This window comes from Heloderma suspectum, chromosome 5, assembly GCF_057233095.1.
Source record: "Heloderma suspectum isolate Gila_16-S chromosome 5, 16-S_ref, whole genome shotgun sequence".
In the NCBI taxonomy this organism is placed as follows: Eukaryota; Metazoa; Chordata; class Lepidosauria; order Squamata; family Helodermatidae; genus Heloderma; species Heloderma suspectum.
The window spans coordinates 207,546,065-207,571,450 of record NC_139462.1 but is presented as its reverse complement, the minus strand read 5'-3'; the positions used below and the strand labels follow the sequence as shown (position 1 = coordinate 207,571,450).

The 25,386-nt window shown below is 46.0% G+C and overlaps 1 protein-coding gene across 1 annotated transcript in view; it reads right to left on the bottom strand.

Moving 5' to 3' along the window:
• The window catches only part of CCDC7 (coiled-coil domain containing 7), a 360,733-nt gene that overhangs the window by 10,592 nt on the left and 324,755 nt on the right, over positions 1 to 25,386 (bottom strand). The window contains exons 67-70 of the mRNA XM_084859830.1: positions 9,510 to 9,608; positions 6,793 to 6,858; positions 1,410 to 1,553; positions 177 to 296 (exon numbers count right to left, since the gene is read on the bottom strand). Of these exons, the coding sequence (XP_084715956.1) occupies positions 177 to 296; positions 1,410 to 1,553; positions 6,793 to 6,858; positions 9,510 to 9,608 (429 nt within the window). The remainder of the gene's footprint in view (positions 1 to 176; positions 297 to 1,409; positions 1,554 to 6,792; positions 6,859 to 9,509; positions 9,609 to 25,386) is intronic.

Sequence of the window (25,386 nt, the reverse complement as noted above, 5' to 3'; positions counted from 1 at the left end):
CACTCAAAACATTTGACTACTGAAATGTTCTACAAACCCTGACCTGTTCTGATTTAATTTTAAATCAAATTATTCACTACAGCAACAAAATATCCACTAGGTTCCTGGAAAGTAACAATAAATCTGAAGGCTATCTTTGTAAACACAATTAACCTATTACTTAGAAAGTAGGTTACTTTGTTGTTGTTGTTGCTGTAACTGATGCTGTGCAAGTTGTATCGCTTGTTGCAGATTTGCTCTATGGCCTGGAAGCAGACTCTTGTTATACTCTAGTATCTCTTGCATTGCATTATCAACTGGAACAAAACAATGGTTAAGTCAATAAATGTATTAATGTATTAATTTTCCTGTACATCTACAATCCAGAAATGTATATGGGTAATATGTTCTGCATCAGATCTAGGGTGACCAGGTGACCTACTTTACAGAGAACAGTCCTCTATTTGAAGGTCTGTTGGAGGACAGTCCTCTATTTGAAAGTGTCCACCGCTGAAGGACTGTTGAGTTCAAGTCAAGTTTAAAGACAAAGCACCATAAGAAACTATAAAAAGGGGGAGCAGAGGCCTTGAAGTTGCCCATCAACAGTTAGCACCTGGTCAGCAAACTGACAGGAACACAGTCTTCCCCGCTATGGTGATATGTATTGAATTTGTATTTAAATTATAGCAGTTATTTTTAAATTTGCATCTATACATATACATTAGCATACACAGTTTTTGTGCAAGGCCTGTGTCCTTCTTTGTCCTGTTTTTTGGCAATGTGTAACTGGCCACCCTGAATCAGTTAACATATGTAGGCCCTTACACGTGCTTTGCATGGTCAGATTTGACAGTGTTGACCACTTGTCTGCAGTGGGGTGGACTAAATTCTGGTGGGGGACTAAGTTCTGCCCAATTTGGGGGGCATTCCCCTCCCCCACACACACCACAGCCCACCCCATACAGCAGGGTCTCTTGATAATCTGCGTAATATTTTCTGGGGAGAGGGAAGTCTATTTCTGCCAGCACAGTTGATCCAGCTTAACTCTAGATCCAAACCTATGTGTTGGAAGTTATGCACATGCAGCCCATGGTTGTATGGAAGGATCTTGTAATTAGAACCTCTCTTTCTATTGCTGTTTAACTCTACATACATAGAATTAAAATTTAAACTATTCAAACATTCTAAATCTACTTTGGGGTATCTGTCTCTGGAAGTGTAATGTGTCTCTGGTATCCTTTCCTCCCTGGGATTTCCGCATGTAAACATTTCACTTTAAAATAGATTGATGCATGAGACTTGGTTTAGTATAAGATTATTGTCTCTTTCTAAACTCTTAACTACTCCCTTATTCACTGCCTAAATCAGGACCCCTGTCTTTCATTCATTCCTCAAGCCCAATTTTCCCCAGTACACTAATCTTTACTTACTAGGAAGTTTGTTTGCATTTAATTCATGTGGTGCAGGGCTAGGCAATAGCGGTGAAGACGTTTTGCTCACTGGTAATTGCTGGTAATAACTCCATGGAAATTGCTGCATAAATTGCCTTTTAAATGCTAGCTCTATTTCTCTCCCTGCAAGGATAAAGTTTTAGACACAGAAAACATCTTATTATACATAAATCCTAGCAACTGACAGATTACAACCAATAAAGCCAACAAGGTGCTGAATAACCTATTCTTAATCAAGCAAAAAAAAAGGGAGGGGGTTTACATTGAACAATAATAGACTAGATGGGTTGGCTCCAGGATCTGCCTTCTGTTGACAAAAGAGCTCTGCTCACAAAAGGTGCCTCTACCTGATTTGGGGGCATCCCCCTTCACCTCACAACTCACTCCATTCAATAGGGTCCCCCCACCCCGTGTAGCATTTTCAGGGGGCTGGAGGGCTGGGGAAGTCCACTTCCCCCAGCCCAGTTGTTGTTGTTGTTGTTGTTGTTGTTCAGTCGTTCAGTTGTGTCCGACTCTTCGTGACCCCATGGACCATAGCACGCCAGGCCTTCCTGTCCTGCGCTCTCTCCCGGAGTGTGCTCAAGTCCATATTCATTGCATCGGTGATACTATCTAGCCATCTCATCCTCTGCCGTCCCCTTCTCCTTTTGCCTTCAATCTTTCCCAGCATCAGGGTCTTTTCCAGAGAGTTTTCTCTTCGCATTAGGTGGCCAAAATATTGGAGCTTCAGCTTCAGTATCTGTCCTTCCAATGAGCACTCAGGGTTGATTTCCTTTAGAATGGACTGATTTGACCTCCTTGCAGTCCAGGGGACTCGTAAGAGTCTTCTCCAGCACCACAGTTCGAAAGCATCAATTCTTCGGCGCTCAGCCTTCCTTATAGTCCAGCTCTCACAGCCATACGTTGCTACTGGGAAAACCATAGCTTTGATTAGACGGACCTTTGTCAGCAAGGTGATGTCTCTGCTTCTTACTGTGCTGTCTAGGTTTGCCATAGCTTTCCTCCCAAGGAGCAAGCGTCTTTTAATTTCATGGCTACAGTCACCATCTGTGGTGATCTTGGAGCCCAAGAAAGTAAAATCTGTCACTGCTTCCATTTCTTCCCCTTCTATATGCCAGGAAGTGATGGGGCCAGATGCCATGATCTTTGTTTTTTTAATGTTGAGTTTCAAACCAGCTTTTGCACTCCCCTCTTTCAACCTCAACAAGAGGCTCTTTAGATCCTCTTCACTTTCTGCCATTAAGGTGGTATCGTCTGCATATCGGAGATTGTTGATAATTCTCCCGGCAATCTTAATTCCGACCTGTGATTCATCCAACCCGGCGTTTCTCATGATGTACTCTGCATAGAAGTTAAATTAGCAGGGCGACAATATGCAGCCTTGTCGTACTCCTTTCCCAATTTTGAACCAATCGGTTGTTCCATGTCTGGTTCTTACTGTTGCTTCTTGACCCTCGTACAGGTTTCTCAGAAGACAGGTAAGGTGGTCTGGTACTCCCATCACTTTCAGAATTTGCCAGAGTTTGTTGTGATCCACACAATCAAAGGCTTTAGCGTAGTCAATGAAGCAGAAATAGACGTTTTTCTGGAATTCTCTTGCTTTCTCCAGGATCCAGCAAAAATTGGCGATTTGATCTCTAGTTCCTCTGCCTCTTCGAAACCCCGCTTGTACTTCCGGTAGTTCTCGGTTCGCATACTGCTGAAGCCTAGCTTGTAGGATTTTGAGCATCACCTTGCTGGCATGTGAAATGAGCGCAATTGTGCGGTAGTTTGAACACTCTTTGGCGTTGCCCTTCTTTGGAATTGGAATGTAAACTGACCTTTTCCAGTCTTGCGGCCATTGTTGAGTGTTCCAAATTTGTTGGCATATTGAATGCAGCACTTTAACAGCATCATCTTTTAGGATTTTAAATAGCTCAGCTGGAATACTGTCATCTCCGCTAGCTTTGTTGTTACTAATGCTTCCTAAGGCCCACTTGACTTCACTCTCTAGGATGTCCGGCTCAAGTTCAGTGACTGCACTATCATGGCTAACAGGGACATGAAGATCTTTCCTGTATAGTTCTTCTGTGTATTCTTTCCACCTCTTCTTAATCTCATCTGCTTCTGTTAGGTCCCTGCCTTCTTTGTCCTTTATCATGCCCGTCTTTGCACAAAACGTTCCCTTGAGATCTCCGATTTTCTTGAAGAGATCTCTAGTCTTTCCCATTCTGTTGTTTTCCTCGATTTCTTTGCATTGTTCATTTAAGAAGGCCTTCTTGTCTCTCCTTGCTATTCTTTGGAACTCTGCATTCAGTTGGATATATCTTCCCCTCTCTCCCTTGCTTTTTGCTTCCCTTCTTTCTTCAGCGACTTGTAAAACTTCATCAGACAGCCACTTGGCTTTCTTGCACTTCTTTTTCTTTGGGATGGATTTCGTTGCTGCCTCCTGAACAATGTTACGGATCTCTGTCCATAGTTCCTCAGGCACTCTGTCTATCAGGTCTAATCCCTGAAATCTATTCCTCACCTCCACTGTATATTCTTAAGGGATATGATTTCGGTCATACCTGAATGGTTTAGTGGTTTTCCCTACGTTCTTCAATTTAAGCTGAAATTTTGCAACAAGAAGCTCATGATCTGAGCCACAGTCAGCTCCAGGTCTTGTTTTTACTGACTGTATAGAGCTTCTCCATCTTTGGCTGCAAAGGACATAATCAATCTGATTTCGATATTGACCATCTGGTGATGGCCATGTGTAGAGTCGTCTCTTGTGTTGTTGGAAAAGAGTGTTTGCTATGATCAGTGTGTTCTCTTGGCAAAACTCTATTAGCTTTTGTCCTGCTTCATTTTGTACACCAAGGCCATGCCTGCCTGTTATCCCGGTGATTTCTTGACTTCCTACTTTAGCATTCCAATCCCCTATGATGAAGAGGACATCTTTTTTTGGTGTTAGTTCTAGAAGGTGTTGTAGGTCTTCATAGAACCGATCAACCTCAGCTTCTTCGGCATCAGTGGTTGGGGCATAGACTTGAATTACTGTGATGTTGAATGGTTTGCCTTGGATTCGTACTGAGATCATTCTATCATTTTTCAGATTGTACCCCAGTACTGCTTTTCCCACCCTTTTGTTGACTATGAGTGCTACTCCATTTCTTCTAAGGGATTCTTGCCCACAGTAGTAGATATGATGGTCACCTGAATTAAATTCGCCCATGCCTGTCCATTTTAGTTCGCTGATTCCCAAGATGTCGATGTTCAATCTTGCCATCTCATGTTTGACCACCTCCAGCTTACCTTGATTCATTGATCTTACATTCCAGGTTCCTAAACAATATTGTTCTTTACAGCATCAGATTTTCTTTTCACCACCAGACACATCCACAGCTGAGTGTCCTTTCGGCTTTGGCCCAGCCACTTCACTCTTTCTGGCGCTGCTTGGAAATACCCTCTGCTCTTCCCCAGTAGTATATTGGACACCTTCCGACCTGAGGGGCTCATCTTCCGGCGTCATCTCTTTTAGCCTTGTGATACGTTCCATGGGGTTTTCTTGGCAGGAATACTGGAGTGGGTTGCCATTTCCTTCCCCAGTGGACCACATTTTGTCAGAACTCTCCGCCATGACCTGTCCGTCTTGGGTGGCCCTGCACGGCACAGCTTATGGCTTCACTGAGTTACGCAAGCCCCTTCGCCGCAACAAGGCAGTGATCCATGAAGGGGCCAGCCCAGTTACACACCCTAAATCTGGATCCAACCCAATGTAATTATTGCATGTGTTATTTCAATTGCCTAAGTATGTTTTACGTATCAAAATATGTGGCCCTTTAGTAGTATCATTAATATTTACCCACAGAATTACATTTACAACTAAGCTCCTGGTGCTCCTTCTTTCCCTGTCAAATGATCATTGGCACTGTCAGTCCTGACTACACCATTTGGGGGTTTGGTACTATGAGCCTTCTGTGCTTGCGATTCTGCTGACTGGTGTACACACTGTATGTACACACGCTTCCTGCAGCAGGATACAGTGGATTTTCCTGTAACCACATAGCAGCCCCTTGTGCAAGTGGTAGTATATACTGCCTGTTGTGGTTTGTGCAAATGGATCATTCTTCACTTATCAGGTTAAATGTACAAATAAACCCTCATCCCAATAGCTTCGTATAAATGCATAATAGTGGAGCAACTACATAGGCAAAATAAAGGCTATGCTTGAATGTACATAATGTCTTCGAAGTTTATTACCACATGATGTCCCCATTTCACATGGGACATAAACTACTGATTGTGTGATAATCACAGACTGGTTGGCCCTTCCAAATAATACAGAGAAGTTAAACAAGGGCTTGAGCATGAATATGACATATTTTGCATGTGATAAATATGTGGATGAATGCTACATGCCATGTCCCTTAAATTTACTACTAGTATATCATGCCTTCTGAAGCCATCCAAAGATTTGTTGATCCACAGTTTTTTATGGTGGTATTAAGCTTTCTGGCTGGAGACTGACGTTTTGGATAATATACTTAACTTAGAGCAGGGGTGCACAACCTTTTCAGCCCCAAGGACCTCATTTGATGCTGCCTCAGGACCTCCGTACATATCCACGTGTGCACACACACACACATATACACATACCAGCAACAGCACTCAGAGGGCAGTACTATTAGAACCCTCTGAGAAAGGCTGCCAGAGAATGTTCCAGCAGACACACTGGCTTCCACACTCAGAGGCAGGAGTCATACAGCCCTCTGGGAGTAGCAGCCAGAATATCTCCTGGCTAGCACACTGAGGGCCCTCTAAGAGCACAGCTAGAGTGTCTTCTCAGAAGCAACTCAGCAGCAATGGTGGTCACAACGTTGGCAGTGGAGAGGCTGCTTCAAGCCAGGGTGTGTGGTCAAACCAACATGCAGAAGCAGCAGTAGCAGAAACATAGCTGTAATTTTTTTTTAAAAGGAGGGAAATTGGCAGGGGGATTCAGTGGCAGTGGTGGTAGGGGATGTCAGGCCACCCATGGTGGACCATACTTAAAGTTTTGGCACATGTGGGCCACAGTCCATGGGTTATACATCTCTGACTTAGAGGTATAAAAGAATTATTGCTTTAGGAAGTATCATACACAGTCCCCATTTCCTTCAAAATTCATAATTATCAAGAATCATTTTCTCACACAGTTCTGAACCAATGCAGATAGGCAACAGACAGGCGCAAAACAATAGAACAATGTTAAATTCTGCAGTGTAACAAAAGAAATTTAGGAAATAAATAGTCTTAAGAATTTATGCTCTGCATCCTAATCTTTTGCATTTTTACTCAAAAACAAGACCCATAATGCTCAATCAGGTTCAAAGAAAAAGTATGCCCAAGATTACAGCCTTACTTAGTTTTTTTTCCTGCTGCTCCTCAACTGAAGTATCAAATTCTACTTCTGCTCTTCTGTGACCTGCTGAAATATAATCAGGAATGATTCTTCTAACCAACTAATTTCTTATAGAATTTTGCACAAATGCAGATAGGCAATACACAGACACAAAGCAACAGAACAAAGACAGGTTGCTTACCTGTAACTGTAGTTCTTCAAGTGGTCATCTGCACATTCATACATATGGGCTCTGCACATGCGCACAGCAGGATCCTTCTATAGCTGAGGAATTTTTGGCAGGGCCCCCCCACCACACCACCACCATCCTAGCAGGTTCCCACTTATTCCCTCAGGTCCTTGAGACTGCCAAATGCAACCTTGGAACCAAAGGAAACCTCATTTAGACATTGAAGGGGGGACCTTGCGTGAATTGTGTGAATGCCCAGATGGCCACTTGAAGATCTACAGTTACAGGTAAGTTACAGGTCTTTCTCCTTCATGGTCTCTGTACATCACACATATGGGCAAGTAGCAAGCTCTATTGTACAACTGGCAATAGGACAGCATGCCTGAAAGAACTGTCAGCCTTAGCATGGACATCCAGTCTATAGTGAGTGATGAAAGTAGACAGCTTGGATCAGGTAGCCACCTGCCACATTCCTGGTAGAGGGACAACCCTTGCAAACAATATTGATGTTGCCACTGCCCTAGTGGAATGTGCACAGATTGAATCCAAAAGGTGAAGACCTGATAATTTTTAAGCCAGTTTGACAATCCAAGACACTAATCTCTGAGATGACACTGGCAGGCCTTTATGCGAACACTCATATCAGAAAAAACAAATGAGAGGATTTGCAAAACCGTTGTGTATGAGATTTGTAGAAGGCCAACACATGACAAACTTCCAAGGGAGGACAGTGGTTTCAAGTGTTGCAAACAGTGAAGGAAAGAAAGCAGGTAATATAATGTCCTGGTTTAAATCCAAAACAACTTTTGGGAGAAATGTAACATCCGGTCAAAGTACCACCTTGTCACGGTGAGAAGTCATATGAGGTGGATCCACATGCAGCACACAAAGCTTGCTAGAAGACCACCAAGCAGATGTCACAACAACCACAAAAGCCATCTTCCAAGACAGTAGATGAGGTCTTTGGAAGCTAAATGTTCAAATGGTTTAGTAGACAGAGCCTGTAACACAACCGACAGGCTCCATTGCTGAACAGATTTCTGAACTGGAGCAGCAACATTTCAGACTCCCCTCGGGAACTGTTTGACTAGGTGGTGGGAGAAACCCAATATCCCATCCACTGGGAGATGAGATGCCGAAATAGTGTCTAAATAAGCCTTTAAAGAAGAAAAAGATTTTTTTTATCATGATAGAAAAGGTGTCAGGATTCCCCTTTTGCCCTGCTGAAAACTCCAATAGTCAAATCAACACTCAGACAGGAGGCTGCATTTCCAAGGCTTTAATTCCATTTACCCTAATGAGGCATACAGATGCAAACTGCTAGAGACTCACAGACTACAAAGGAAAAGCCTTCAAGGAGTTCAAAGGGGAGCTACGAAAGTTGGTCTCCATTTGGGAAAAGGCTGCAAACTCTCTTAACTTAAGGGGTGGGAGGTGAAACTCTCCCCCTCTCCCGTGACCCCTCTAGATGCAGCTGTTGATGCCAAGCCAATTGGGCAGAGCGCCTAAGTTCAGCCCCTGCAATTTCCTGCTTGTGCCTGTGTCTGTGCCTTGCGTCTAAGACTTCAGGTTATCCTTCCCTCACCTCCCCCTGTTCGCTATCACTCACAGGGATGTGTGAAGGGAGGGCCTCTCCATGCAGCTGTGCCTCTGAAGCCTGGGAAAGTTCCTCCCCCACATGTTGCAGCTCTTCCTCAGAATCTGAACTGCTCTGGCACTCTATATGATCAGAGGCAACCCTGACAAAAAGAGAAACTGCAAAACTTGCTGCAACTAGCACCAAACAGGATCAAATCCATGAAGAGTTGCAAAACTGGCAAAACACGCCCACTTATGAGCATAAGGTTTCTATGTAGCTGGTTTCTTTGCTGTGTCTAGCACATTCTGAACAGACCCAGGAATAAGGGCAGAGGGAAACATCACCGAATCCTCCACACTGTCATGCATAGCATGGCCAGATCCGTAAGTCAGTAAGTTCGGGAGCGATGGAAGGCAAACATACTCCCTGCAACACAAGCGGAGAAGAAGAGTGAACCAGCGTTGCCTTGGCCACCATGGGGTGATCAGTAGGCAGTTTGCCCTGTCCAATCTTATTTTGCCAGAATCTTGGTGAGGAGGAGAAAAGGTGGGAAAGGTAAAGAAGTGGACTGTTCCAGTGATACAAAAATGCATTGCCTAGGCTTAGGGAATCTGAATGCACACCAGCCCTGCTGCAGAAGAACTGGCACTTGGTGTTGTCTGACCTGGTAAATTTGCAGCATGCCCCATTTCCAGAACAGATCTGAGACCACCGATGTTGCCAGTGACCACCTGCCAAAAATTCCTCAGCTATAGAAGATTCCTAATCAAGGCTCTGCGCAGGTCTATATGTGATTGCACAGAGACAACAAAGACTAATGTTAAATTCTGCACTGTAACAAAATAAATTTAGGAAATAGTCTAGCAATTTATGTTCTGCATCCAAATTCTATGTATCTTTATTCAGAAGCAAGACCTACAATATAAAATCAGGCTCAAATAAAAAGTATGCGTAAGATTACAGCCTTACTTAAAAAATTTTCATGCTGCTCCTTAACTGAAGTATCAGATTCTGCTTCTGTTCTTCTGTGACTTACTAAAGTAAGATCAGGCTTGATTCTTCTAACCACTACATTGATCAGTGGAGACAAAACATATACATATAAAATTATTAGATGATACAGCTATTTTTTCCCTCTAAGACCTACTATACAGTACACTGATATTTAAGAAATGATTCCCTAGAATTTCCTAGGACGGCTAGCTGAGTCCTTATCTATGATTTGTTCTTTCCGTTATCTACAGTACCACTCCAAAATGACTTGAGTTGTGGTACACTGGTCAGTGTAATTAGCAGACTTGTAGCAAAGAAAGGAAGGAAGAGTGTCCTGCCTCCTCCTAGAGTCTTCCCAGCCAAGAATCTTCAAAACAATAAACACTAAAAAAAAGACATGGAGGGAGCAATCCTGTGGCCACTAGTCAGTGGCTAGATGGCCATAGGAGGATAGGTTAGTTCCCTGAGAACTGACCTCCACCCCTCCCGCGCTGCCTCACAGGCAGGGCGGAACGGCCCTGCACTCCACACTCGGAAGAGGAGTGCGGAGTGGCAAAAATGGGGCATTCCTGGGGACGAGTCAGGGCGGGGAAGTCGGAAATGCTGGAAACACATCCTACAACCCGCTTCCCACGCGCCAAGGTCCCGCAGCTCGACAGCTGAAATCGGCTGTCTAGCCGTAAATGCAGGGCGGCTGAAGTGCAGAGGGGATGATCTCTTCCGCACTTTTCCTTCCCTGCAATGGATAGGTGGTCACCTCCAAGTTCGTAGGCGGCCACCTACCCTGATAGGATTGTGCCCTACATGGTAGATCTGAAAAAAATCCAAATCTCAAAAATAGAGAATTTAATTTGAGAAGCAAAAACAATATAAAGGGTACCCTTGATCCTCTCCAATAAACCAGATTCCCAAAGGATCTACCATTCTACAAATAATAAACAAACCAAATGTTTACACCTCCTCAGTTCTGCCTCTGTTATTCCTCCTCCCCCGCCACCTCCTTCCCTTCCACACCTCTTTGGTATAGGTTTGATTCTTCAGTTCACATGTGTGACTGAAATTGCACCATATGACAAACCAAACAATAACAATTCAAACAATAAGAACCCAGTAGACTGTTCTTTTAGTTATATATGAGACATATTAAAAAGCTGTTTAGCTCCCAAATTTAGGAAGGGGCACATTACTGAGTTATAGCAGAAAAGCATTCTCACAGGAAAGACAATCAGAGCCTCTCAAGCATCACAAAGAAGTAATCTAGGATAGCCTACTCTGTTGTATCCAAAAGCAGCTTCTGTGGAAGAAAGAGCATCTATCTTACAGTGTCTCATGAACAAATGTGTGGAAGTCCAAGTTACAGAGGCCAGCAAGTTGCTGCTCCCCATGCAGAGTGGGCCATTACCTGAGCTGGGGAAACTTCCCCTGAACTTTTAGAAGCTTCTAGAATAAAAGTTTTTATCCACTTAGATACAGAGGCCATAGCCACATTCCTGTTGTATTTATTCTACTATAATTAATGAGCAGGGAATATGTCCTGTTCAAGGAATTTTAGGTCTTCCTGACATCAAGAGAATGCCATGCCTACTTCTACAGTTAACTACGATTTGGACAGAAGGAAAGCAATGCCAGTCGTTGTAAATGACGAAGTGGGTGGGTGGGGCATTCACTTCTGTTGTAAAACCCGGGTGAGGTTGAAGGATTTCACTATTTTTGTAGGGCCCACGTATTAGTGCTGTCTGGTGACCCCCATCTCAGAGGCCATGGATCTCAGGGTTCTAGTAGATGATCGGCTGTCACTTTGCTCCTTTGTGACTGTGACAGCCAGGGTACGTAGTTTTCATCTTGTGAACATTCACCAGATTGTTCCTGACCCTCGAGACGGAGGGGCTTCTTGTTCACGCCCTGGTTGTTTCCTGCTTTGGTTACTGTGATAGCCACCTGGCAGGTCTTCCTTCTTCTTCACTCCATCCTCTTATTCATAGAATCATAGAATAGTAGGGTTACAAGGGGCCTACAAAACCATCGAGTCCAACCCCCTGCTCAATGCAGGAATCCAAGTCAAAGCATCCCTGACAGATTTATTTATTTATTATTTATTATTAAATTTATTAATCGCCCATCTGGCTGGTCACCCAGCCACTCTGGGCGATGTACAGCATACAATAAAAGAGTTTAAAACAATGAAATTCTACAATACTTTTATTGTATTTTATTGTATTTCAATTTTATTGAAATGAAATAAATAAAATAAATAATAAATAAAATAAAAACATTTGCTAAAATACCCTAACCCACCCCAAATGCCTGCCTGAACAACCACGTTTTTAATGCACGACGGAAGCTCATTAAGGAGGTGGCATGATGGAGTTCCCTAGGGAGGGAGTTCCACAGAGTGGGGGCCACCACAGAAAAGGCCCTCTCCCTCGTCCCCACCAGTCTAGCTGTCCTGGCTGATGGGACAGAGAGAAGGCCATCCGAGGCTGATCTTGTTAAGCGGCCTGTCTGGTGCTGCTGGAGGCACTCCTTAAGATAGGCTGGGCCAGAACCATATAGGGTTTTAAAGGACAAAACCAACACCTTGAATTTGGCCCGGAAAACAACTGGTAACCAGTGCAACTCCTTCAGCACTGGAGTGATGTGATCTCGCCAGTGGCTGCCTTTAATCAGGCGAGCTGCCGCGTTCTGTACCAGCTGCAGCTTCCGAATCGTCTTCAAGGGTAACCCCACGTAGAGCGCATTACAGTAGTCTAAACGAGAGGAGACCAGGGCATGTACTACCGATGGGAGCAGATGGTCGGGAAGGAAGGGGCGCAGCTGCCGTATCAGATGGAGTTGATACAGTGCTGTCCAGCTCACAGCTGACACCTGAGCCTCCATGGACAGCTGGGAGTCCAAAATGATTTGAACGAGAGGTAGAGCTGCGTGTCATCCGCATATTGATGACACCGCACCCCAAACCTCCTGATGATTAGGGGTGCACGAAAGTCGCTTACCTGTCCTCGAAGCTTTTCGCGGTGGGGGGGAGGCGCTTCGCTCCTCCCCCCGCGAAGTTCAGGGTGGGGGGGGAGGCTTCCTGCCTCGCCCGGCCGAAATTCAGGCCGGGGAGGAGGCGCCTCGCCTGGCCGTAAACTAAACAGTTAAAAAAAAAAAAACACGCCCCCGTGATAGGCTACATGACGATTTACGTAGCCTATCACGGCTGACTTTGCAAATCTAGCCGTGATAGGCTACGTTAATCGTCACGTAGCCTATCACGGGGGCGTTTTTTTTTTTTCTTTTATTGGAATGGCGGCGGCGGCGGCAGCCGGTTGAAAGACCAGCTGCCGCTCCCGCCCCGGACGAAGACCCGACGAACCGCCAGCCGGACCCGCCGCCGGGAGGGACATTCGCCAAAGGTAAGTCCCATCCCAGGGGGGGGGGCGGGGGGGTGGAGAATTTCTCCCCGAAACTTGTTCGGGGGGCCGAACACGTTGGCACTTGGCCCCCCGAAGTTTCGGGGAGAAATTCTCCGCCAACCCTACTGATGATAGCCCCCAGCGGATTCACATAGATATTAAATAGCATCGGGAGAGGATGGAACCCTGTGGCACCCCACAAGTGAGTGGCCACGGGTCCGAAACCTCCTCTCCCAGTGCTACCTTCTGGTACCTGCTGGAGAGGAAGGACCGGAACCACCGCAATACGGTGTCTCCAATGCCCAACCCCTCCAGGCGGTCCAGGAGGATACCGTGGTCAACGGTATCAAAAGCCGCTGAGAGGTCAAGGAGAACAAGGAAGGAGCATTCACCCCTATCCAGAGCCCTCCTCATATCATCTACCAAGGCGACCAAGGCCATTTCTGTCCCATGCCCAAGCCTGAAGCCCGACTGAAATGGGTCTAGATAATCAGTTTCTTCCAAGTGTGCCTTCAACTGCCTTGCCACCACCTGCTCAATCACCTTGCCCAAAAATGGCAGATTTGATACTGGGCAAAAGTTGTTCAGAACTTGAGGATCAAAGGAGGGCTTCTTTAAGAGCGGTCTTATCACTGCCTCCTTGAGGGCTGATGGCATCACTCCCTCCTCAAGGGAGGCGTTCACCACCGCCCTGATCCCCTCACCCAGTCTCTCTCTGCAGCCCATAATGAGCCAAGATGGGCAAGGATCTAGTAAGCAGGTGGTCGGCCTTACAGATGAAAGCACCTTGTCCACTTCATCAGGAGGAAGAAGCTAGAACCGATCCCACAAAACCGGTTTGCCACAGGCCGCCTCTTGCTCACTAACTGTATCCACAGCGTGCAGAGTAACACACCTAATCTGATCAATTTTATCTGCAAAGTGCCTTGCCAAGGCCTCACAGGAGGCCTTAGAATGCTCCAGTGGTTCCGGAGCCACAGGACCGACCAGGCTCCGGACCACTTGGAACAGCCTCCTGGGACAGCACTCTGCAGACGCGATAGAGGCTGCATAATATTCCTTTTTTGCTGCCTTCACCGCCACGTGATAGGCTGAAGATACAGCTCTAGCCCGTGTCTGATCGTCTTTGGAGCGAGACGTCCGCCACCGGCGCTCTAGCCGTCTCACCTCCTGTTTCAGAGCTCGTAACCGCGGACTGAACCATGGTGCAGTCCGAGCCCTGTTCAGGGGGAGAGGGCATTTCGGAGCCACCTGATCTAATGCCCCAGTGATTGCGCCATTCCAGCCACCCACCAGGGTCTCGACCGAGTGGCCGTTGGCATGCCCCAGAGAATCCCCAAGCGCGTTCAGGAATCCATTTGGATCCATAAGACGCCTGGGGCGGACCATTTTAATGGGTCCTCCACCCCTGCGGAGGGGTTGTGGAACCGAGAAGGCCAACGTCACCAGATAGTGATCTGACCATGACAAGGGGGTGGTGGATATACTCCCGACTTCCAGATCACTCCCCGCTTCTCCAGAAACAAACACAAGGTCTAGTGCATGACCGGCTACATGGGTGGGCCCAGTTAGAATATGGTGCAGCTTCCAGGAGGCCATGGTCTCCATGAAGTCCCGAGGTGCTCCTGTGAGGATGGCCTCTGAATGTACGTTGAAGTCCCCCAACACCAATAAGTTAGGGGACTGTACACGCACATCAGAGACCACCTCAAGCACCTCGGCCAGGGAGTCAGTTGTGCAGCGGGGTGGACAGTACACGAGCAGAATCCCCAGACTGCCCTTCGGGCCCAACCTCCAGTACATGCACTCAACAACCTTGGTCTCCCGGAGAGGGGGTCTGGTGAAGACCAAGGACTCTCAGTAGATAACAGCCACTTCCCCTCCCCGATCCCCAGCCCTCGGCTGCTGTGCATACGAAAATCCGGCTGGACACATGGCTGCAGGGGTTGGAGCAGCAGCCTTGGCCAGCCAGGTCTCCGTAATACATGCCAGGTCTGCACCCTCATCCAGGATCATGTCATGGATGAGGGAGGATTTCTGGGTAACAGACCTGGCATTGCAGAGCAGCAAACGAAGGCCAGAAGATGGGGTCACGCCTCCCCCAGCCATCCTTTGGCTCTGGACAGACCTGGAGCAGGGGACAGATACTACACATCTCTCCCTTGTTCCCCTTATCTGGCATGGCCTGCCCGTAGCGCTCCGCCAGCGCCTGCCGCCCAGCCTCGGTATGTTCTGGCCCCCAACACTCCCCCCACTGCCTCCATCAGGTGGATACATGCCCCCTCGCTCCCGCCTATCAGGCAGGCTACCCACCCCTAAAAACACAACAAAATCCCCCAGAAAAAACAAAACAAAAAACAAACAAACAAAAACAATTAAAAATCCCCTAAAAATAATGCCAGGCAGGAGTCCACAGGGAAGGCCTGGTGGTGGTGGTGGCGGCGGTGGCGGCGGTGGCGGCAGCGGCAGCAGGCCCAGCAGCAGCAGCAGGCCCGCCTCTTCCCCGGTGGTGGTGGTGGTGGCTTCTCCTGCAGGCCCTGGCTCTCCCAGGCCACCTCAGCCAGCCAGCTTATGTAGCCCCTCCAGGGAGGGGCAGGTGGAGCAGCACAGCTGGCTCGGTACCTGGGGGCCTGGTCCTGCAGGGACTGGCGTTCTGCCAGGCAGAAGTCTACAGGGAAGGCCTGCTGGTGGTGGTGGCGGTGGTGGCGGCAGCAGCAGGCCCAGCAGCAGCAGGCACGCCTCTTCCCCGTGGTGGCGGCTTCTCCTGCAGGCCCTGGCTCTCCTGTCCAGCCTCATCTTGAATGCCTCCAGTGTGGGAGAGCCCACCACCTCCCTAGGTAATTGGTTCTATTGTTGTATTGCTCTAATAGTCAGGAAGTTTTTCCTGATGTTCAGCCAGAATCTGGCATCCTATAATTGGAGCCCTTTATTCCGTGTCCTTCACTCTGGGATGATTGAGAAGAGATCCTGGCCTTCCTCTCTGTGACAACCTTTCAAGTCCTTGAAGAGCGCTATCATATCTCCCCTCAGTCTTTTCTTCTCAAGGCTAATTATGCCCAGTTCTTTCAGTCTCTTCTCATAGGGCTTCGTTTCCAATCCCCTGATCATCTTTGTTGTCCTCCTATGAACCCTCTCCAGCTTGTCTGCATCCTTCTTAAACTGCGGTGCCCAGAACTGGATACAGTACTCCGGATGAGGCCTAACCATTGCTGGGTAGAGGGGAACTAGTACTTCCCAGGATTTGGAAACTATGCTTCTATTAATGCAGCCCAAAAGAGCATTGGCCTTTTTTGCAGCCACATCACATTGTTGGCTCATATTCAGCTTGTGATTCCAAGATCCTTCTCGCTTGTAGTGTTGTTGAGCCAAGTATCCCCCATCTTGTAACTGTGCATTTGGTTTCTTTTTCCTAGGTGCAGAACTTGGCATTTATCCCTAGTAAATTTCATTCTGTGGTTTTCTGCCCAGAGCTCCAGTCTATCAAGACCACTTTGAATTCTGTTTCTGTCTTCCAAGGTATTAGCTATCCTGCCCAATTTTGTGTCATCTGCAAATCTGATCAGCATTCCCTGCACCTCCTCCTCCAAGTCATTAATAAAAATGTTGAAGAGCACTGGGCCCAGGACTGAGCCCTGCGGTACCTCGCTCATTACCTCTCCCCAGTTTGAGAAGATCCCATTCATAAGCACTTTTTGATACAATTCTGTAGCCAACTGTGGATCCACCTGATCGATGTTTCATCTAGCCCACTTTGAGCTAGTTTGCTCATCAGGATATCATGGGGCACTTTGTCAAAAGCTTTGCTGAAGTCAAGGTATATTATGTCCACAGCATTCCCACGGTCCTGAAGGAAGGTTTACCTGATCAAAAAATGAGATCAGATTTGTCTGGCATGATTTGTTCATGACAAATCCATGTTGGCTTCGAGTAATCACTGCATTGTTTTCAAGGTGCTTACAGACTGATTGCTTTATCATCTGCTCCAGAATTTTCCCAGAGATTGATGTCAGACTGACTGGTCTGTAGTTCCCAGGTTCCTCCTTTTTATAGGGACATTAGCCCTCCTCCAGTCATCTGGCACTTATTCTAGTACAGAACAGTGTTGTAAGTGCTGTATTAGATTTGCCCCAGTGTTCCCATGTTTCCCACTATCGCAGGGCATTGCATTGGTTGCCTGTCAGAGCAAGGACCCATTTTAAACTCCTTGTCTTGACTTTAAAGGCCCTGCATTTTTCCCTTCTCAGTTATTTGGTGGAGTGTGGCATGCTCCTCTTAGGATAACTTGGCCTGCAGATCCTGGACTTCTCGTGGTTCCTTGGACTAAGATGGCAAACTCTAGGCTCTGGGATATTTCTCATCTTGCCCCATAATTGTGGAACTCTCTCCCTTTACACCTCCCTATGGAACCAGAGCTGGACAAAGTTAGACAAGGCTTGAAAACTTATTTGTTCAAGTCAGAGCCGTAGGTGTTAGTGTATGGGGTAAGGAACAATCGGTTTGTAATTGGGTTTCAAATTGGTCGGTTCTTTTAACTGATTGGTTGTAAGTAGTTAACATTTTGATTAGTAGTTTATTTAATGTGTAATTACTGACTTTATATTATTGTGTTGTATTTTTTTGGTTTAAATGGAATGTGCTCTGGCATTGTTGTTGTTGTTCAGTCGTTAAGTCGTGTCCGACTCTTCGTGACCCCATGGACCATAGCACGCCAGGCCTTCCTGTCCTCCGCTCTCTCTCTGAGTGTGCTCAAGTTCATATTCATTGCATCGGTGATGCTATCTAGCCATCTCATCCTCTGCTGTCCCCTTCTCCCTTTGCCTTCAATCTTTCCCAGCATCAGGGTCTTTTCCAGGGAGTTTTCTCTTCGCATTAGGTGGCCAAAATATTGGAGCTTCAGCTTCAGTATCTGTCCTTCCAATGAGCACTCAGGGTTGATTTCCTTTAGGATGGACTGATTGGACCTCCTTGCAGTCCAGGGGACTCGTAAGAGTCTTCTCCAGCACCACAGTTCGAAAGCATCAATTCTTCGGTGCTCAGCCTTCCTTATAGTCCAGCTCTCATAGCCATACGTTGCTACTGGGAAAACCATAGCTTTGATTATACGAATCTTTGTCAGCAAGGTGATGTCTTTGCTTCTTACTATGCTGTCTAGGTTTGCCATAGCTTTCCTCCCAAGGAGCAAGCGTCTTTTAATTTCATGGCTACAGTCACCGTTTGTAGTGATCTTGCAGCCCAAGAAAATAAAATCTGTCACTGCTTCCATTTCTTCCCCTTCTATATGCCAGGAAGTGATGGGGCCAGATGCCATGATCTTAATTTTTTTTAATGTTGAGTTTCAAACCAGCTTTTGCACTCTCCACTTTCACCCTCAACAAGAGGCTCTTTAGATCCTCTTCGCTTTCTGCCATTAGGGTGGTATCGTCTGCGTATCTGAGGTTGTTCATAATTCTCCCGGCAGTCTTAATTCCGACCTGTGATTCATCCAACCCGGCATTTCTCATGATGTACTCTGCATAGAAGTTAAATAAGCAGGGTGACAATGTACAGCCTTGTTGTACTCCTTTCCCAATTTTGAACCAATCGGTTGTTCCATGTCCGGTTCTTACTGTTGCTTCTTGACCCTCGTACAGGTTTCTCAGGAGACAGGTAAGGTGGTCTGGTACTCCCATCTCTTGAAGAATTTGCCACAGTTTGTTGTGATGCACACAATCAAAAGCTTTAGCGTAGACAATAAGCAGAAATAGACGTTTTTCTGGAATTCTCTTGCTTTCTCCATGATCCAGCGAATGTTGGCGATTTGATCTCTAGTTCCTCTGCCTCTTTGAAACCCCGCTTGTACTTCCGATAGTTCTTGGTTCAAATACTGCTGAAGCCTAGCTTGTAGGATTTTGAGCGTCACCTTGCTGGCATGTGAAATGAGTGCAATTGTACGGTAGTTTGAACACTCTTTGGCATTGCCCTTCTTTGGAATTGGAATGTAAACTGATCTTTTCCAATCTTGTGGCCACTGTTGAGTGTTCCAAATGTGTTGGCATATTGAGTGCAGCATTTTAACAGCATCATCTTTTAGGATTTTAAATAGCTCAGATGGAAGACTGTCATCTCCGCTAGCTTTGTTGTTAGTCATGCTTCCTAAGGCCCACTTGACTTCGCTCTCGAGGATGTCCTGCTCAAGTTCAGTGACCGCACTATCATGGCTATCAGGGACATTCAGATCTTTCCTGTATCATTCTTCTGTGTATTCTTTCCACCTCTTCTTAATCTCATCTGCTTCTGTTAGATCCCTGCCTTCTTTGTCCTTTATCATGCCTGTATTTGCACAAAACGTTCCCTTGAGATCTCCGATTTTCTGGAAAAGATCTGTAGTCTTTCCCATTCTATTGTTTTCCTCGATTTCTTTGCATTGTTCATTTAAGAAGGCCTTCTTGTCTCTCCTTGCTATTCTCTGGAACTCTGCATTCAGTTGGATATATGTTCCCCTTTCTCCCTTGCTTTTCGCTTCCCTTCTTTCGTGAGCTACTTGTAAAGCCTCCTCAGACAGCCACTTGGCTTTCTTGCATTTCTTTTTCTTTGGGAAGGATTTTGTTGCTGCCTCCTGAACAATGTTACGGACCTCCATCCATAGTTCCTCAGGCACTCTGTCTATCAGGTCTAATCCCTGAAATCTATTCCTCACCTCCACTGTATATTCATAAGGGATATGATTTAGGTCATACCGGAATGGTTTAGTGGTTTTCCCTACGTTCTTCAATTTAAGCCGAAATTCTGCAAGAAACAGCTCATGATCTGAGCCACAGTCAGCTCCAGGTCTTGTTTTTACTGAATGTATAGAGCTTCTCCATCTTTGGCTGCAAAGGACATAATCAATCTGATTTCCATATTGACCATCTGGTGATGTCCATGTGTAGAGTCGCCTCTTGTGCTGTTGGAAAAGAGTGTTTGCTATGATCAGCGTATTCTCTTGGCAAAACTCTATTAGCCTTTGTCCTGCTTCATTTTGTACACCAAGGCCATGCTTGCCTGTTATCCCGGTGATTTCTTGACTTCCTACTTTAGCATTCCAATCCCCTCTGATGAAGAGGACATCTTTTTTTGGTGTTAGTTCTAGAAGGTATTGTAGGTAGGGATATATGAAAGGGACTTACCTTGTCCCGCAGCTTGCTTCGCAGTGGGGGGGAGGCGCTTTGCTTCTCCCCCCGAAGTTCAGGCGAGGGGGGGGAGGCGCCCCGCCTCGCCTGGCCAAAATTCAGGCCGGGGGGGGAGGCGCCCCGCCTCACCCGGCCGAAATTCAGGCCGCAGAGAAGCGCCCCATCTCCCCGGCCGCGAAAGAAAAAGTGAAAAGAGAAAAAAAACCCGTGATAGGCTACGTAACGATTAACGTAGCCTATCACGGCTAGATTTCCAAAGTCAGCCGTGATAGGCTACATTAATCGTCATGTAGCCTATCACAGGTGACTTTGGGGGGAAAAAAAAGCGCGTGCGCAACTTGGGCGCCATGGGCGCCGCCATTTGCGTTCCTTATTTTGGCACGTCTAGTCTACGTAAAGATTTACGTAGACTACGGCGAAAATAAGGGAATGCTATATTTAAGTGGTAGACTACGGCGAAAATAAGGAACGCAAATGGCGGCGCCCATGGGCCGCCGCCATTTGCGTACGCGCTTTTTTTTTTTTCCCCAAAGTCACCCGTGATAGGCTACATGACGATTTACGTAGCCTATCACGGCTGACTTTGGAAATCTAGCCGTGATAGGCTACGTAAATCGTCACGTAGCCTATCACGGGTGTGTGTGTGTGTGTTTTTTTACTTTTTTATTTTGTAATGGCGGCGGCGGCAGCCGGTCAGGAGACAGGCCGCCGCCCCCGCCCCCGACGAAACGCCGCCGAACCGCCACCGGGACCCGCCGCCGAGAGGGACATTCAGCCACGGTAAGTCCCGTCCCGGGGGGGGCGGGGGGCCGGCGGAGAATTTCCCCAACACTTTCGGGGGGCCGAATGCCTCGGCGCTCGGCCTCCCAAAGATTCGTGGAGAAATTCTCCGCCATCCCTAGTTGTAGGTCTTCATAGAACTGATCAACCTCAGCTTCTTTGGCCTCAGTGGTTGGGGCATAGACTTGAATTACTGTGATGTTGAATGGTTTGCCTTGGATTCATACTGAGATCATTCTGTCATTTTTGAGATTGTACCCCAGTATTGCTTTCCCCACCCTTTTGTTGACTATGAGTGCTACTCCATTTCTTACTCCATTTCTTCTAAAGGGTTCTTGCCCACAGTAGTAGATATAATGGTCACCTGAATTAAATTCACCCATGCTTGTCCATTTTAGTTCGCTGATTCCCAAGATGTCGATGTTCAATCTTGCCATCTCATGTTTGACCACCTCCAGCTTACCTTGATTCACTGATCTTACAAACAATATTGTTCTTTACAGCATCGGACTTTCTTTTCACTGCCAGACACATCCACAGCTGAGTGTCCTTTCGGCTTTGGCCCAGCCGCTTCACTCTTTCTGGCGCTACTTGGAAATACCCTCTGCTCTTCCCCAGTAGTATATCGGACACCTTCCGACCTGAGGGGCTCATCTTCCGGCATCATCTCTTTTAGCCTTGTGATACGTTCCATGGAGTTTTCTTGGCAAGAATACTGGAGTGGGTTGCCATTTCCTTCTCCAGTGGACCACATTTTGTCAGAACTCTCTGCCATGACCTGTCCGTCTTGAGTGGCCCTGCACGGCACAGCTTATGGCTTCACTGAGTTACGCAAGCCCCTTTGCCACAACAAGGCAGTGATCAATGAAGGGGTCCTCTGGTATAGAGACCAATATAAATTTGTATTACTATATTATTACTATTATTAGCTTGGGCTGAGAGAGATCCCATTTGGCAGTTGCAACAGCTATAGGAATTAAATTTAATGAACAGGCAGTGCTTTATAAGTTAAAAGGAATGTGGCTTTGCAAGATAACATGGCAGAAGAAGTTTGGTCTTTTGTTTTTAGGCTAGGATGTCATTTCACAGCTTTTTTAGATATAAGAGAAAATTGCTGTACAATAGTATTTTATTGGTACTTCATCTTCTGGAAAATTCAAATAGGACTTTCTTTACATGTGATGGCACTGTGCTAGAGCCAGAAAATATTGTATGATGGTAATTAGCAATTAGTGCAATCCTATACATATCTATATATATACCATATATGTAGGCAATCCTATACATACATATCACGGGAGTGCACATGTTTTGCATGCACAAGGTCCGAGGTTCAATCACCGGCATCTCCAGGTAGGGCTGAGAAAATTCCTGCCTGAAACCCTGGAGAGGCACTGCAAGTCAGTGTGAAGAATATTGGGCTAGATGGACAACTCAGTATAAGGCAGTTTCCTATTTTCCTCAGAAGTAAGTCCCATTGAGTTTAATGGGTTTACTCCAAGGCAACTGGGTACAAGGTTGCAGCCTTAGTGAGATTTTTCAACTTCAGCTGATACTTTCCCTAATATTATGAGTTCGATCTAGGATCTGCTTTGTGTGATGGAAGGCGTCTGCTCATGGAAGGTTTGTTGTTTATTTGTTCAGTCGCTTCCGACTCTTCGTGACTTCATGGACCAGCCCACGCCAGAGCTTCCTGTCGGCTGTTGCCACCCACAGCTCCCCCAAGGTCGAGTCTGTCACCTCCAGAATATCATCCATCCATCTTGCCCTTGGTCGGCCCCTCTTCCTTTTGCCTTCCACTTTCCCTAGCATCAATATCTTCTCCAGGGTATCATGTCTTCTCATTATGTGGCCAAAGTACTTCAGTTTTGCCTTTAATATCATTCCCTCAAGTGAGCAGTCTGGCTTGATTTCCTGGAGTATGGACTGGTTTGATCTTCTTGCAGTCCAAGGCACTCTCAGAATTTTCCTCCAGCACCACAGTTCAAAAGCATCTCTCTTCCTTCGCTCAGCCTTCCTTATGGTCCAGCTCTCGCAGCCATAGGTTACTACGGGGAATACCATTGCTTGAACTATGTGGACCTTTGTTGTCAGTGTGATGTCTCTGATCTTCACTATTTTATCAAGATTTGTCATTGCCGTCCTCCCAAGAAGTAAACATCTTCTGATTTCCTGGCTGCAGTCAGCATCTGCAGTAATCTTTGCACCTAGAAAGACAAAGTCTGTCACTGCCTCCACGTTTTCTCCCTCTGTTTGCCAGTTATCAATCAAGCTGGTTGCCATAATCTTGGTTTTTTTGAGGTTGAACTGCAACCCAGCTTTTGCACTTTCTTCTTTCACCTTCGTCATGAGGTTCCTCAGCTCCTCCTCACTTTCAGCCATCAAAGTGGTATCATCTGCATATCGGAGATTGTTAATGTTTCTTCTAGCGATTTTAACTGCAGCCTTGGCTTCATCAAGCCCAGCACGTCGCATGATGTGTTCTGCGTACAGGTTGAATAGGTAGGGTGAGAGTATACAACCCTGCCATACTCCTTTCCCAATCTTAAACCAGACCGTTGAACCGTGGTCTGTTCTTACCGTTGCTACTTGGTCATTATACAGATTCCTCAGGAGGCAGACAAGATGACTTGGTATCCCCATCCCACCAAGAACTTGCCACAATTTGTTATGATCCACACAGTCAAAGGCTTTAGAATAGTCAATAAAACAGAAATAGATGTTTTTCTGAAACTCCCTGGCTTTCTCCATTATCCAGCAGATATTGGCAATTTGGTCTCTAGTTCTTCTGCCTTTTCTAAACCCAGCTTGTACATATGGGAATTCTCGTTCCATGAATTGCTGGAGCCTACCTTGCAAGATCTTGAGCATTACCTTACTGGCATGTGAAATAAGTGCCACTGCTCGATAGTTTGAACATTCTTTGGTGCTTCCCTTTTTTGGTATGGGGATATAAGTTGGTTTTTTCCAATCTGGTGGCCATTCTTGTGTTTTCCAAATTTGCTGGCATATGGTATGGATCACCTTGATAGCATCATCTTGCAAGATTTTAAACAGTTCAGCTAGGATACCGTCATCTCCTGCTGCCTTGTTATTAGCAATGCTTCTTAAGGCCCATTCAACCTCACTCTTCAGGATGTCTGGCTCTAGCTCACTGACCACACCGTCAAATCTCTCCCCGATATTATCCTTCCTATACAGATCTTCCGTATATTCTTGCCACCTTTTCTTGATCTCTTCTGCTTCTGTTAGGTCCTTGCCATCTTTGTTTTTGATCATACCCATTTTTGCCTGGAATTTACCTCCGATGTTTCTGATTTTCTGGAAGAGGTCTCTTGTCCTTCCTATTCTATTATCTTCTTCCGCTTCCGCGCATTGCTTGTTTAAAAATAATTCCTTATCTCTTCTGGCTAGCCTCTGGAATTCTGCATTAAATTGGGCATATCTCCCCTGATCACTGTTGCCTTTTGCTTTCCTTCTTTCTTGGGCTGCTTCCAGTGTCTCAGCAGACAGCCATCTTGCCTTCTTGGTTTTCTTTTTCTTTGGGACTTTTTTGTTGCCGCCTCCTGAACAATGTTGCGAACTTCTGTCCATAATTCTTCCGGGACCCTATCTACTAAATCTAGTCCCTCAAATCTATTCTTCACCTCCACTGCATATTCATGAGGAATATTAGTGAGCTCATATCTAACTGATCTGTGGGTCTTCCCTATTCTCTTTAGTCTGATTCTAAATTGTGCAATAAGAAGTTCATGATCTGAACTACAATCAGCTCCAGGTCTTGTTTTTACCAACTGCATAGATGTCCGCCACCTTTGGCTACAAAGGATGTAGTCAGTGTGATTTCGGTGTCGACCATCTGGTGAAGTCCATGTATAAAGTCATCTCTTAGGTTGTTGGAAGAAAGTGTTTGTTATGCACAGTGAGTTGTCTTGGCAAAATTCTATCAGCCTATGTCCTGCTTCATTTTGTTCTCCCAGACCATGCTTGCCTGTAATTCCAGGTGTCGTTTGACTACCCACCTTAACATTCCAGTCTCCTGTAATGAAAGTAACATCTTTTTTTGGCGTACTATCCAGTAGGTGCTGCAGTTCCTCATAGAACTGATCTACTTCTGCTTTTTCAGCATCTGTGCTTGGGGCGTATATTTGGATCACTGTGATGTTAAATGGCTTACCCTGAATTCGAATTGAAATAATTCTGTCATTTTTTGGATTGTATCCAAGCACTGCTTTAGCCACTTTATTATTAATTATGAAGGCTACTCCATTTCTTCTGTGGTCCTCTTGTCCACAGTAGTAGATCTGGTGGTCATTTGATGTGAAGTGGCCCATTCCAGTCCATTTCAGTTCACTGACGCCCAAAATGTCTATATTTAATCTTGACATCTCCCCAATAACCACATCCAATTTGCCCTGGCTCATAGATCTTACATTCCAGGTTCCTATGGTGTGTTGATCTTTAGAACATCGGATTTGTCGTTCACCACCAGTACCATCGGCTGCTAGCTGTCCTTTCAGCTTTGAGCTA